Source organism: Mercurialis annua, linkage group LG5 (assembly GCF_937616625.2).
Source record: "Mercurialis annua linkage group LG5, ddMerAnnu1.2, whole genome shotgun sequence".
NCBI lineage: Eukaryota > Viridiplantae > Streptophyta > Magnoliopsida > Malpighiales > Euphorbiaceae > Mercurialis > Mercurialis annua.
In genome coordinates, this window is record NC_065574.1 from 40,798,614 (window position 1) to 40,810,732 (window position 12,119).

At 38.0% G+C, this 12,119-nt stretch overlaps 1 protein-coding gene across 3 annotated transcripts; it reads right to left on the reverse strand.

Annotated features, from left to right (window-relative positions):
- Positions 1 to 4,173: 4,173 nt before the first annotated feature.
- On the reverse strand, positions 4,174 to 11,707 carry LOC126681329 (probable protein S-acyltransferase 19). Of its 3 annotated transcripts, XM_050376872.2 has the most exons (10): positions 11,392 to 11,706; positions 9,768 to 9,896; positions 9,042 to 9,155; positions 8,171 to 8,578; positions 7,224 to 7,292; positions 7,026 to 7,097; positions 6,780 to 6,908; positions 6,596 to 6,676; positions 6,152 to 6,352; positions 4,174 to 5,445 (listed from the first exon to the last, which is right to left on the reverse strand). In XM_050376872.2, exons 4-10 carry the CDS (start codon positions 8,513 to 8,515, stop codon positions 4,426 to 4,428), a joined length of 1,917 nt encoding a protein of 638 aa, XP_050232829.1. In that variant the 5' UTR covers positions 8,516 to 8,578; positions 9,042 to 9,155; positions 9,768 to 9,896; positions 11,392 to 11,706; the 3' UTR covers positions 4,174 to 4,425. The 3 variants fall into 3 exon arrangements, with proteins under 3 accessions (XP_050232829.1, XP_050232828.1, XP_050232826.1); XM_050376871.2 differs by lacking the exon at positions 9,768 to 9,896 and having other exon boundaries at positions 8,171 to 8,526; positions 11,392 to 11,707; XM_050376869.2 differs by lacking the exon at positions 9,768 to 9,896 and having other exon boundaries at positions 11,392 to 11,707.
- Positions 11,708 to 12,119: the final 412 nt, after the last annotated feature.

The following is a 12,119-nucleotide window of genomic DNA, read 5'->3' on the forward strand; positions in this document are numbered from 1 at the left end:
AGACCGTCCGACCATCGTAGGCATTCCCAGATATTTTTTGAAATGATCCACCCCCTGAATGCCGAATAGTTGCTGAATGGAGGTGTGATTTGTAGGCTTCACCTTTGCGCTGAACATCTACTCAGATTTATCAAAGTTAACTAGCTGGCTAGAAGCGGTTTCAAACACTCCAATAAAACCCTTAAGAGCGAGACACTCTCTGGTAGTTGCCTGAGCGAACAGAACACTATCATCCGCGAAAAAGAGATGGTTAATCTTCATAGCTCCTCTGCAAATCCGACTACCCGAAATGACACCATCACCGACTCCCTTTCGAAGAAGCGCCGACAAACCTTGCATGCAGAAAAGAAACAAGTATGGAGAGAGCGGGTCGCCTTGACGAAGACCTCTCTGTGGCTGAAGATGACCATACAGAATACCATTAACCAGAAAGGAGAAAGTAACCGAAGAGATGCACGAGAGAATTAGCTTGATGAAGTGTTCCGGAAATCTCATTTGCACCATGACTTTCTCGATAAAGCTCCATTCCACTCTATCATACGCCTTGCTCATATCCATTTTAATAGCTATAGAACCCGATTTACCTTGGGATCGTTTAGCCATAGAGTGGAAAAGCTCAAAATCGATAAGGGCGTTGTCCGTAATGAGTCTTCCTGGAACGAAGGCACTTTGAGACTCATTTATCAAAGAAGGGAGGACTCTTTTCAACCGATTTTGCAAGGGTTTTAGCAATCAGTTTGTAGACCACATTGCAGAGGCTAATAGGGCGTAAATCCTTCATAGATTCTGGCGCTGCTTTCTTGGGAATCAGAGTAATGAACGTGTGGTTCATGTCTGCAGGCATAATCCATGTGCGTAAAAATTTGAGAACACATTCCACCACTTCCTTACCAACAATGTGCCAATAAGGACCCGGTGCCTTAAGAGGACCCATATTCTTGAGCGCCGAAACTACTTCACCTTCCGTAAACAGCCTTTGTAACCCGTCAATCTGCTCCGGAGATAGTTGTGAATCCACGCAGCTGACTACAACATCTTGGTTTGTTGGGTTGGAAATAGCAAAAGGTTTTCGAAAGTACTCAAAAACAACCACTGAAACTGCCTCTCCTGAACGCCAATTACCCAAATCATCACGAATCCTGAAAATGGTATTATTTTTTTTACGACTAGAAGCTTTGTTGTGGAAAAACTTCGTGTTCCTATCCCCCTCTCGGAGCCAGTCAGCTCTAGATCTCTGTTTCCAGATGATTTCCTCTCTTAGCATTAGCTCATCTAACTCAGAATTCAGCGTAAGAATGGCCAATCTAGAGGAGTCAGAGATCGGGCCATCCTGGAGGTTCTTCAACTCAGTCATCTTGTCTTTAATTTGCCGACGCACGTTTCCAACATTGTTGTAAGCCCACGCCTTGAGATTCTCACCACATGAACCAATTTTTCTCATCAGCCCAACCTGATTCCCATCGGCTCCGCTCCACGCAAACACAACAGCTTCTTCACACCGATCATGCCTCATCCACATTTTCTCGAAACGATACGGTTTTGGAGCCTTAACTATAGGTGCATGCAAAGTATTCAAAAGAATTGGACAATGATCTGATCTCTGTCTAGCCAGATGGATCACCCTGCACCTTAGGTACTTCTCTTGCCACTGGCCATTGGCGAAAAATCTGTCTAGCCGGACTTGGACATTTTGGTCATCACGTCCCATATTTGACCAAGTAAACAGACTCCCTTCAAACCCCAGATCATCAATCTCACAATCGTTGACAACACTCCAGAACTCATCCATCTCCTTCTGATCTCTCAACCGACCCCCAGTCTTCTCAAAGTGAAACAAACACAAATTGAAGTCGCCAAAGATGAGTAGCGGCCCGTCTACTTCTGAACATACTTTGCGCATCAAGTTGCATGTGCGAGGTTTATTATTAGTTTCTGGCAAGCCATAAACACCCATCCCGAACCACTTCAAATCAACAGACACATCAAACGCAGCAAAAGCTATATAATTATTCGAGAAATCCGTAATATCAACATTGATGGATTTGTTCCAAAAAAGAATCAAACCACCTTTTCTACCAACGCTATCAACAGTAAAAGAATTAAACAAAGGAAAGCTCCTCTTAATATTAACAAGCTCACTATCCACAAGCTTAGTCTCCATTAAAAAGAACAAGTCTGGGGAATTAAGATTAATAAAAAATTTAAGAGCACGTACCGTCCAAGGATTCCCCGCACCTTGGAGGTTCCAACTGAGTTTCATTGTCTCCGCCGATATCTCGATGTTATCAAACCTATCCAACAACCCATCTCTAGCTTTCTTCGAGAAAAGGTTATTTGGATCAATAGAAATCTGAGCTTCGATAAGGGATCTTTTCGCAAAACCTCCCGCTATAGAAGCCAACCCTTCAACATCCCCAGCACTCCTTAGGGCTTTACTCCGAGTCCAGGTCCCCTTCTTCTTCGTCTTTCCAGTCTGCTTATACAAAACCATCACTATCATTTGTTGCCCTAGAATTGTTCCTCATCCTGGTCCTTTGGCTAGACCCAATAGTTGTAGTGATGACCTCTTCTACGTTTGCATGGCATTCCACTCCCTCCTCAACTGAGTTACCCAAATCCAGCACCCGTCTCACACCTGCCGTAATACCATCTGTATTGAGATTCTGCGTTTCCCCATCCTCCCTCATGTACCTCCTATCTTCAGTAGTCTGTTTGGATCCTTGATTTTGCCGCATCAATACTCATTTTTTTGGCGTAGCTCTCAACACAGGGCCATAAGGCCAGTCAGAAACGTCTGTCTCCTCCGGTTTTGTTTCACACTCCGCCAAAGTATGATCAAGGTATCCACACCAATAGCAAAAATTCTGAATTCTCTCATACTTAAAAGGAATCCAGTAATGCTCCCCCATAGGATTAATTACCTTTGTACCTCGAATCAGCGGTTTTGTAACATCAATCATCACACGGACTCGACAAAACCTATTCCACCGCCCTTCCGTTGCATCAATCCATTCAATTATTCTTCCTATCTTCCCACATATCTTTTTGATCGCCGCCTGACCCCTGTAGTTTAAAGGAAGCTCGCAGATACGAACCCATATGGGGGCACTCATGCAACCCCATATTATTTGGTTGCATACTGTCAACCAATGGCTCAAGGATAATCAACTGCTTATCGAAGTGCCATGGAGACTCTCGCAAAACCCCAGCCTGTCACTACTAGATCGAAACTCACACACAAATAGGTTATCACCTATATCCTTCATATCAAAACCCTTAGCCATCCTCCATGCAATGGTAAGTGCGTTCCTCTTGTGAATTAGGTTATATGGCTTTTTGGTAAGTAATTTTCCAACAAGACTGAGATTGGCTTTGGTCTCAATATCCTCATCAATCACATCCTCCAAATTAATGGTTGAACTTTCATCCTCCGTTAAACGAAGATTAGCACACAGGTCAGCCAAATCACCATCCATAACTAGAGCCTCAACGATCCCCAACCAGAACACAGCAGTCCAAAGAAGAATATTAAACGGAATAAATCCGAAAAAGACTTCAGATAGAAGAAAAAAACCCTAACCCTAGAAAACTAGAGTAGAGAGAAGGCTCCACAAAAAGGGAGAATATTACCAGGTAAACAAAAAAATAAAGGCTAAAGCTATTTTGAGATCTCTGAATTATATGGTTTTGGTTCATCAGTTTCCTCAACTTCTATTTGACTTCATCAGGTCCCTAAACGTTCATTTTTTTGGTTCATCAGGTCTCTCAATTTTTATTTGGCTTCCTCAAATCCATAAACTTTTATTTTTTAGTTGATTGGGTGCGTAAACTTTCCTTTTTTTGGTTCATTAAATCCTTAAATGGATCTCCGTTTAAGTAACTAATGAACCAAAAAAAAAAGTTTAAGAATCTGAGGAAGCCAAATAGAAACTGAGAACCTAATAAACTAAAAAATAAAAATTTAGAGACCTAAGAAAGCCAAATAGAAGTCGAGTGATCTGATAAACCAAAATTGTATAATTTAGAGACCCAAAATGGGTTTAACAAAAGCTTAATAAGTGGTTATGAAGATAAAATTAAAGTAAAGAAACATGAAAATTGATTTTATTTATAAAAATACAGAAGACGGCAAGTGATAAAATCAGATTAATTTATAATCTACCAAAACAATAATAAAGGGTAAGCTAGAGCATAGGCATGCATGCATTCCAACACCAAGCAAAAGGCAGAATGGGTCATCAGCAGTTGGTTGGGGTACATTGTGGAAGATGGAGAGTTAGATTTTCATTCAAAGAAGAAACCACTTGAACCTCGCAAAACATTTACAACCAATCAAAATTGCAAGGTTCCTGAGCTGCTCCAATTACAGGTTTCTTCTTCAGCCTCCAAATATTTCATTCCACCAAAAAAAAACAAAAACAAATCTTAACTTTTCCTTAAACCGGACGCAGAAGGAGCAAACACAGGGAGTTGGTTTGAGGCAGAGTCTCTTCTGAATCTATTCTCTCTTGGACCTGAATCTCCTTCACTTCTTAAACCGTCCCTGACAGGCATGCTCATGAGTGGTCCGCCAAAGAAAATAGAGTCCCCTGAGTACATCAATTTATCAACTTGATGCCCTGGACCCTTAGTTGACGATAATTGTGGCGGGTGGTTGCTCATTTCTGCACTAGTTTTTGGCAATCCTATGTGCATTGTCGATCTGTTTCTAGCTTCAGAAGCTGACACAGGGATCGATACATACCTGCCAGCGTCTTGGTCCCAAACAACAGATGTCCTCTTGACGTCTCGAAGAAGAGAGGTAGCTGGTGCTGAACCAAATAATGGATCACTACTGGTTCCTCTCTGCGCAACTTTTTCATCAATTCCTGATGGAGGGTTCTTTTTAACTCTTTCATCAATTCCTGATAGAGGGTTCTTTCCAGCAAGAGTAGGTGCCTTCAAAGCTATAGAATGCTCAGAAGTAAATCCGGGGAGTGAGGTTCCTGCACTAAAACGGCCTAGACCTTGAGGTTGCGGAAGAGGGCTAAGTGTGACCGACTCCTGAATGTGGCTCGGGCTGCTGAAGCTACTGACACTTTGAGTCCCAGTTTCATAATCATCTCTGCTGCCTTGACTTGGAGCAACAGAGTTTGCTAGATTTGATAATCTCACCTCATTCTTAATCTCTTTGTTTGCACCCATCTCAGTACTCACACTACTCCTAGAGCTACTATATTCAGGATCTGTTAAATGACGGTTGTCAACAGGCCTTAAAACTGAGGAAGATGCCCTGGCTTTGGCTGCTGCTCTCACAGCCTCCGTTGAATCCAACTTTGCAAGTTTCCAAGCACTAATTCGTACAGGCCTTTTCGGTAGCTTGTTCCCTCTCTCTGCAGCTCCGGCTGCATCTGGATCAATAGTTGATGGGACCATCCCAGGCTCCAAGTGTGGTATAACTTCATCCTAAGACGACCAAAATTGAAGAATGAGGTCAGGATGTGGTTATTCTAAACCAATTTTAGGTACTTCACCGACCAACTCTCTATCCAGTTGATCATTTTCAGCTCTCATAAACAGTAAGACCAGAAAGTGCAAGAAAGTACACACAAGAAGGCAATAAGAAATCAGAACATAATTGTATAGACACTTATTTTTATTTTTATGTAATTATCAAGAGAGATGAGATTAATCTAGAAGCCAAGAATAACTTGAACAGTTCACGACTTTACATAAGAATTTTCTTTTTAAGTCTTACATTTATGTTTAACTTTATGTACATTTTGAGTTTTTACTTGGAAAAAAGAAGATGTGGAAAAAATGAAAGATAATCAAATATAAATATGTAACAAAATTTTGAATGAACGGCCCAAGTATTATTTAATTTTTTTTTTTGAAAAAAGGAAATGAAAGCAAACCTCATCAGATCACTAATAACATCTGAAAACAATCTTATATCTAAATTCTATCTAATTAGATTCAAAATTATACACTACATATTTCAGTTGAAAACAACATAATCAGGATATAAAAGATAAGAACAGTTTTTGGTCAATATTGTTAGTACTATGGATTTACATTGCAAGCCTAGCAAGCAGAATTCTTCGCTGGACCGGAATTAGATTTTGTGAAATTGAAAAAGTATAATTGAGAAGTACCCAACAGGTAATACCTGATAATCCACAAATACCCTAGGAGGGGTACACCATGCTCCCTTGTACTGCAGGCCAAGTGAACTTCCGCCACTGAAGCCTGTAGTAGCAGATCCTGTAGGTGAATACAGCACATTTGGCAGTTCCTCGTCCACAGATGCTCCAGCAGGAGCCTCACTCATTGCTCTCATTGCCACAACATATTCATAAGTTGTGATACCCTACTTGAATAAAAGAATTGAACCACTTAATATTGTTAGAATGTCTCAAACACAATATTTCTGCACTAATCTTTAGTATTTGGCACCAGATGGAAGATACTGTGGCTAAAGAGATTGATAATTTACAACTAGCTTAACCCCAAATATAATATAAAAATTACAAATTCAAAAATTCTCTTGGTCTATGTTCTCAGCAACTAACCGGACGAAAATGAAATTAATATTCAACTCATCATGACAAACCTTTTTGATTAATATCATGTGGAAAAAGAAGAGTTCACCCAGAGGTAAACATGCTAGAAGTGATACCGCAGTACAAACCGCCTGTAGCAAGAGAAATGCAACATTAGCAACAAAGATTCTGAAAATAAAATTTTAGAGGAATATGAGATATCAGCTTTATTCTAAGTGCACTCTGTATATGTACCACGACTGTAGCAAAAGGAGCTCGAGAGAAACCATTTCCTAGTGTGTCAACAATTTCAGCGTTCATGCTTTTTTTATTGACAAAGCAACGGACTAAGACAGCAATCCCAACTCCAGCTTCAAGTACGAGCTACAAAAGAGATAGAGAAGAGAAACAGCGTTATAACTCTCACAAGATTATATAATACATGCACAATCAAAGACAAAGAGGGAGAGTGTGTAGCCTACGTTGAAGGAAAATACATACCCAAATAAGACTAATGCCCATAAGAGAAATAAAAGTCACATAATTTCTGTACCCAACACAATTGTTGAGCCACTGCAGTCACAACAGAGACTGATGTTAGTTTCAAGGAACTATATTTTGTTCACTTCAGAACAGGTCGAAAGACAATTCAAGATGAGAGCCTGCACAGAAAAGCCCTTGAAGCAACATGAAAATTACCCGACAATGGTGATCGAAACCATCAACACATTTATCACAGCTTCGGCAGTGCTTGCTGAATCTGCGTACCTGCATATATGTAAGAATTAGCCTTTGACCAGGAATAGTGGTGTTATTTCCTTTAAAGCACTACTCAATATGACCAATAACTGAAGCATTGAGAAATCATTAGCTGTCCTCATTTTCAAATGAAAACAAAAAAAATCAACAAACACATCAACTTGGACAAAGAGAAGCCTAAACAAACTTAATTCATGTTCTAATTTGCATAATGCTATTAATGACTATATAAAATAATAACATTATATTTATCCGATATCTTTCATCAAAGTTTTGAGATTCCCTATTTTCGGTTACACCCATTCAACATGCAGACATTCATTGCCTACTGAAATGAGGTTTAGTGCATATGCTATTATAAATGCAATTTAAAATCAAGGAATATATTATTTTAGTAATCATTTCATTTAGAAAAATTTCTTCATAACTCAATCTAATTTTAAATTATGTTTGAAAAACTTTTTGATATACTATTTCACTTACCAAACACAGCAATAAAAGACCTTTTTAGAAAATAAGGTGAAAAATTGAGGTAACATGACATTTGACTTTATTAAAATCTATTAAAATTTGAGAGAGAATAAGGAAGTGAGAATAAAACACTGGACTGAAGAAAAACATTCTCTTGTTCTTATCTCTCTCATGGCAGGCATGTCCAGTAATCGTCCTTTGCCGTGTGTGACATAATGTCAAACACTGGATCGGTCCACACATTTTAAGAGAAGTATGTGCAACATTGAATGCAATCAGGCTGAAGTCTCCAAATGAAACAATGACATGGGGATGCAATTTGTAGGATTAATGTAATTGCAAGAAATTCATGTTCCTTACCAAGAGATAAGCTAGACAGATAAAGATACTATTAACATTTTGTTAACATTGAATACCTCAGCATTGCACAATGTACAGAACAAAGCATCTTCCGGGACCTGTTCCTCAGCTGCACTGTCCTGCTTGCGGCAATCTTCAAGAACAAACAAAGCACAGAAGATTCCTCCAAAGTTATAACAGGATTTTCTGGTTAACTTTTCACCAGCGAATTCTATGGTCCCAATTTCTCTAACTGAGCTTCTCTTACTAGAATTGGCTGCAGCAAGAGAACTTCTAGAAGCTGATGATGGAGAAGAATGCGCCATACTACCAGTTTCATGATATCTTTTAGGTAAATCTTTCTCTGATAAACCATTATCCTTGCTAGGATTCTTCCTTAATTCTGTGCTGAACTTATGCATAATGCCAGGATCTGCAGGATTAATAGCAGTGCAACGGACATAAAGAATAAAAACAAGAAGTACCTGCAATATCATTTGAATAAAGATGGGAAAAAAAATGTTATCAGGAATCAAACTGAAACAGAATCAGGGAGGATGTTAGTACCCTTGTAATGCTTATTTATTAATTAATCATAAGTGAAATGAAAAGATATTGTGAATTAACCAAAAATCTGTGTAGACAGGCAAAAATTCCTATGATACCATCTTTGTATTAATCTCTTAAAGCAAAAAAGAAGAACTTGGTCAAAAGAAAACAATGGACAAAATAATAGGGCATCCTATAGGGACATGCGAGTGAGAGAAGAAAGAAGAGGGGGCAGGGGATCAGGGCATAGAAGATACAGATAAGTTTACCATTAATATGTAGACGTTGAACAACTTGTGCGCAAATACCACAAGGTTACTATGCATGTTTGTTATCCATTTCACCAATAGATTCAGAACCAATAAAACTCAAAGTATCTATGAAATGAATTTCACATACCACTGGAGAATAGGTGCCAATCAGCGCGTACTCCCAGATGCGGCCTCCAAGGAAAGGGGCAAAGAAAGCATAGAATGCAATCACTAATAAGCAAAATACAGTAATTGCAACAACCTGTCAAAAATAAAGAAATTTTTTAGAAAATAAGTTTGCACATAAAAGTAACAAGTAATGGATGAACCTTTGATAAGCAACAATCACAATGTAAAAAGTATCCAACAAGAATATGCAAAAGAATGAATGGTAGAGGGTTGCCTTCAAGTAATTTAAATGGTGCTTTTGTACTTAATTCAACAAGAATATGCATGAATGTTTTAGAAGAAACAATTACAATGTAAAAATAACCCAACAAGAATATACAAAAGAATGAATAGTATAAGTATGTGATAAGTATTCAAAAGACGTTTTCTGTAGTTCTATTTTGCTTTTCGGGTCTACTACATTATTTATGCAACAGGAGATAGCTCTCCTTCTATTAACCACACTGCGCCCTGGAAATCCTATGACTTTACTGCTAGGCTGTCCCTTTTGAGTGGATACTTTATACTTTAACTGGTAAAGGAAGAGTTTCAGCAGATTGTTCATCGTGAAAGCATCAAACCACAAAGAATTATATATATCCACTGTAAATGAAATCATTATCAGCATTTACTGACAAAACTGTACCAATAACATCCCTAATCTTGAAAATGTTTAACTTTTGAAATCAATTTATTAAGAACATACTTTATAGCATGGTGAGCAGCATATACAATCTCACAGAATTAGTGAGAAGCAATGATCTGGAAGAGACTGTGGCTACAGTGTCTCCCCACAACACAGGTTTCATGGAAATGAAAGGGGCAGTCTGAAAACCTGGCATAGTCAACAGTCCACTCAGAAACCCTCATACAAAATAACATATTTTTATCTAACCAGGAAAAGGCAAGAAATTTTGTCTGTCAATTGAAACCTTAAAGAGCATGAGTGATGAGTCAACACTATTTAAATCAATGAGGAAGAGTTTTTGCAGCAACATATCTTTGTACCATGCAATTAGAATAATGAGAAGAAGCAACAAAGTTTCAGCCAATATTTCCACTTTATACCATGGAAAAAACTTGTTAATGTTTCACAATTGTCAAACATAATCAACAGATGGCCGCACGAGAATAAAGAGGAGAAACATTAGTGGGAAAGAGAAAGGAGCCGGAAATACTAAACTTCAGAAGAGCCAAATAGAAGAAAGACATAAGCAATGTAGCATTCTCGGCATGGATATGTAAATAAGGGCTTTCACAAAATCGGAAACAATACAGCTGCATGTATAATCTACATGAATACCAACCAAGCTTTTTCCTATGCTAAAATTTGGTCTCATCAACTTCAATATCATGTCTACTCCAGGGTTTCCCAAAATGGATCTCTTCTAAAGCTATTCAGTAAATAAGACTAACCTCAGGTTTTCATGTGCAAGTGTAATTTAATCCTGATGAAGGTGTCTTTCAATGTGTTTGTGATGGACAGGGGAATAGAATGATGCTAGGGCAGTAGCAAAAACTCGGCATGTAGTACAGAACGAGATGAAAACTAAAAAAGATGAGTATGAAAGCAAATTTGCAGTGTCCTACATTTAGCTTTTGAATAGTTGATGCATGAAAGCAAAATTGCATGCCTAAGATTATGCTGACTTCAATCTACCAAGCACATTTAAGTGCATTATGTAGATGCTAAAAAATGACAGCCAATACTAGGATTGTGAGAGTTAACACATTCTCAGGTGAATTCCAAATTGAAAGGTTCAGATACTTATGAAATTGAACTTCACCGCTTTTCGGAACAAGTATAAACTGTGAATATATGGAAAATAATTTTGTAGGGTACTTATTCAAGGATCATCATTTTAATGCTTGGGAGCTTTGAATTCGCAACCATCAGCTTTTGAATAAATAGAAGAACCACTGCAATGAAATTTGATTCCAAGATAAACTAGTACAAACAGAAAGTCACTATTTTTACTGTACTGTTCAAGGAGTTAGATTAGATTTCTAGCTAGCTAGAACGCGGACACTTCATTCAATTCCCGGGCACTCGACATTTGGGACATAGAAAACCTTAAAATAACACTGTTTCGCCATGTGGGTGCTACCCAGATTTCTAGTAAAACACGAAATGGCAGCTCATGAAGCCTAATTTACATACAGAAATGCATCCTAATTGAGTAAGACATTAGGCGTATTTGGAAGTTAGAATAAGCATTGTTTTGAATGAAAACTTAGACCCTAATCTGCATCATTCACAACATAAAAGCAAAGACTCTCAGGAATTAAGAAGTTATGGTAGATTACATTAAACCCTAGGGTAGAGATACCTGAAAAGTGTGAGCAGGGAGTTGCCATCCATGTTTTCTCACCATCCTAATTACTTAATTAGCAAAAACCCATCAACACAGACTCAGCTCTGCTCTGCTCTGCTTTCAATTACAAAAGTTAAAGAGCCAAAAGAATGGGGAATTAAAGTGGCAGTGATTTAGTGGCAACTCTTTTTTGACAAAACAAGCACAAAGACAGACAAAAGCGTTGACACACAGACAAAGGGATAACTAAAGGAGAAAAGAATAAACATTTGTCTTTTAACTACCAAGCCACTCAACTAACCAAACCAACTACTACTCTCCCTACTCATCTCATTTACTCTTCCAACAAAAATATATAATATACTTTCTACTTCCTCTATTCCATTTCAAAATCCATTTATATTTACTTCAAATATACATCAAATTATTGTTTTTACACTATATTAGTAGGACGCAAAATGCGGACGTCCCCAAAAAAAACCGAAAAACAATTAAAAAAATATTTATTAGGGTATTTTGTCTCTTCCTTAATTAAATTTCGACATTTTTATTCGAAATTTTTATTATCTATTCTTCGTGTTTGAATGTGAGTTGCGAGGAATTGAATATGAATTTTAAAATTAGAAAAAGATAAAAGGATATCTAGGTAAAAAAAGGCAGTACCTAATAATTTAGGGACGGTAAATAATAGTCCACTTCATTTATCATGAGATTTTTGAGTAGGGAAACTTGGAATGGCCAAT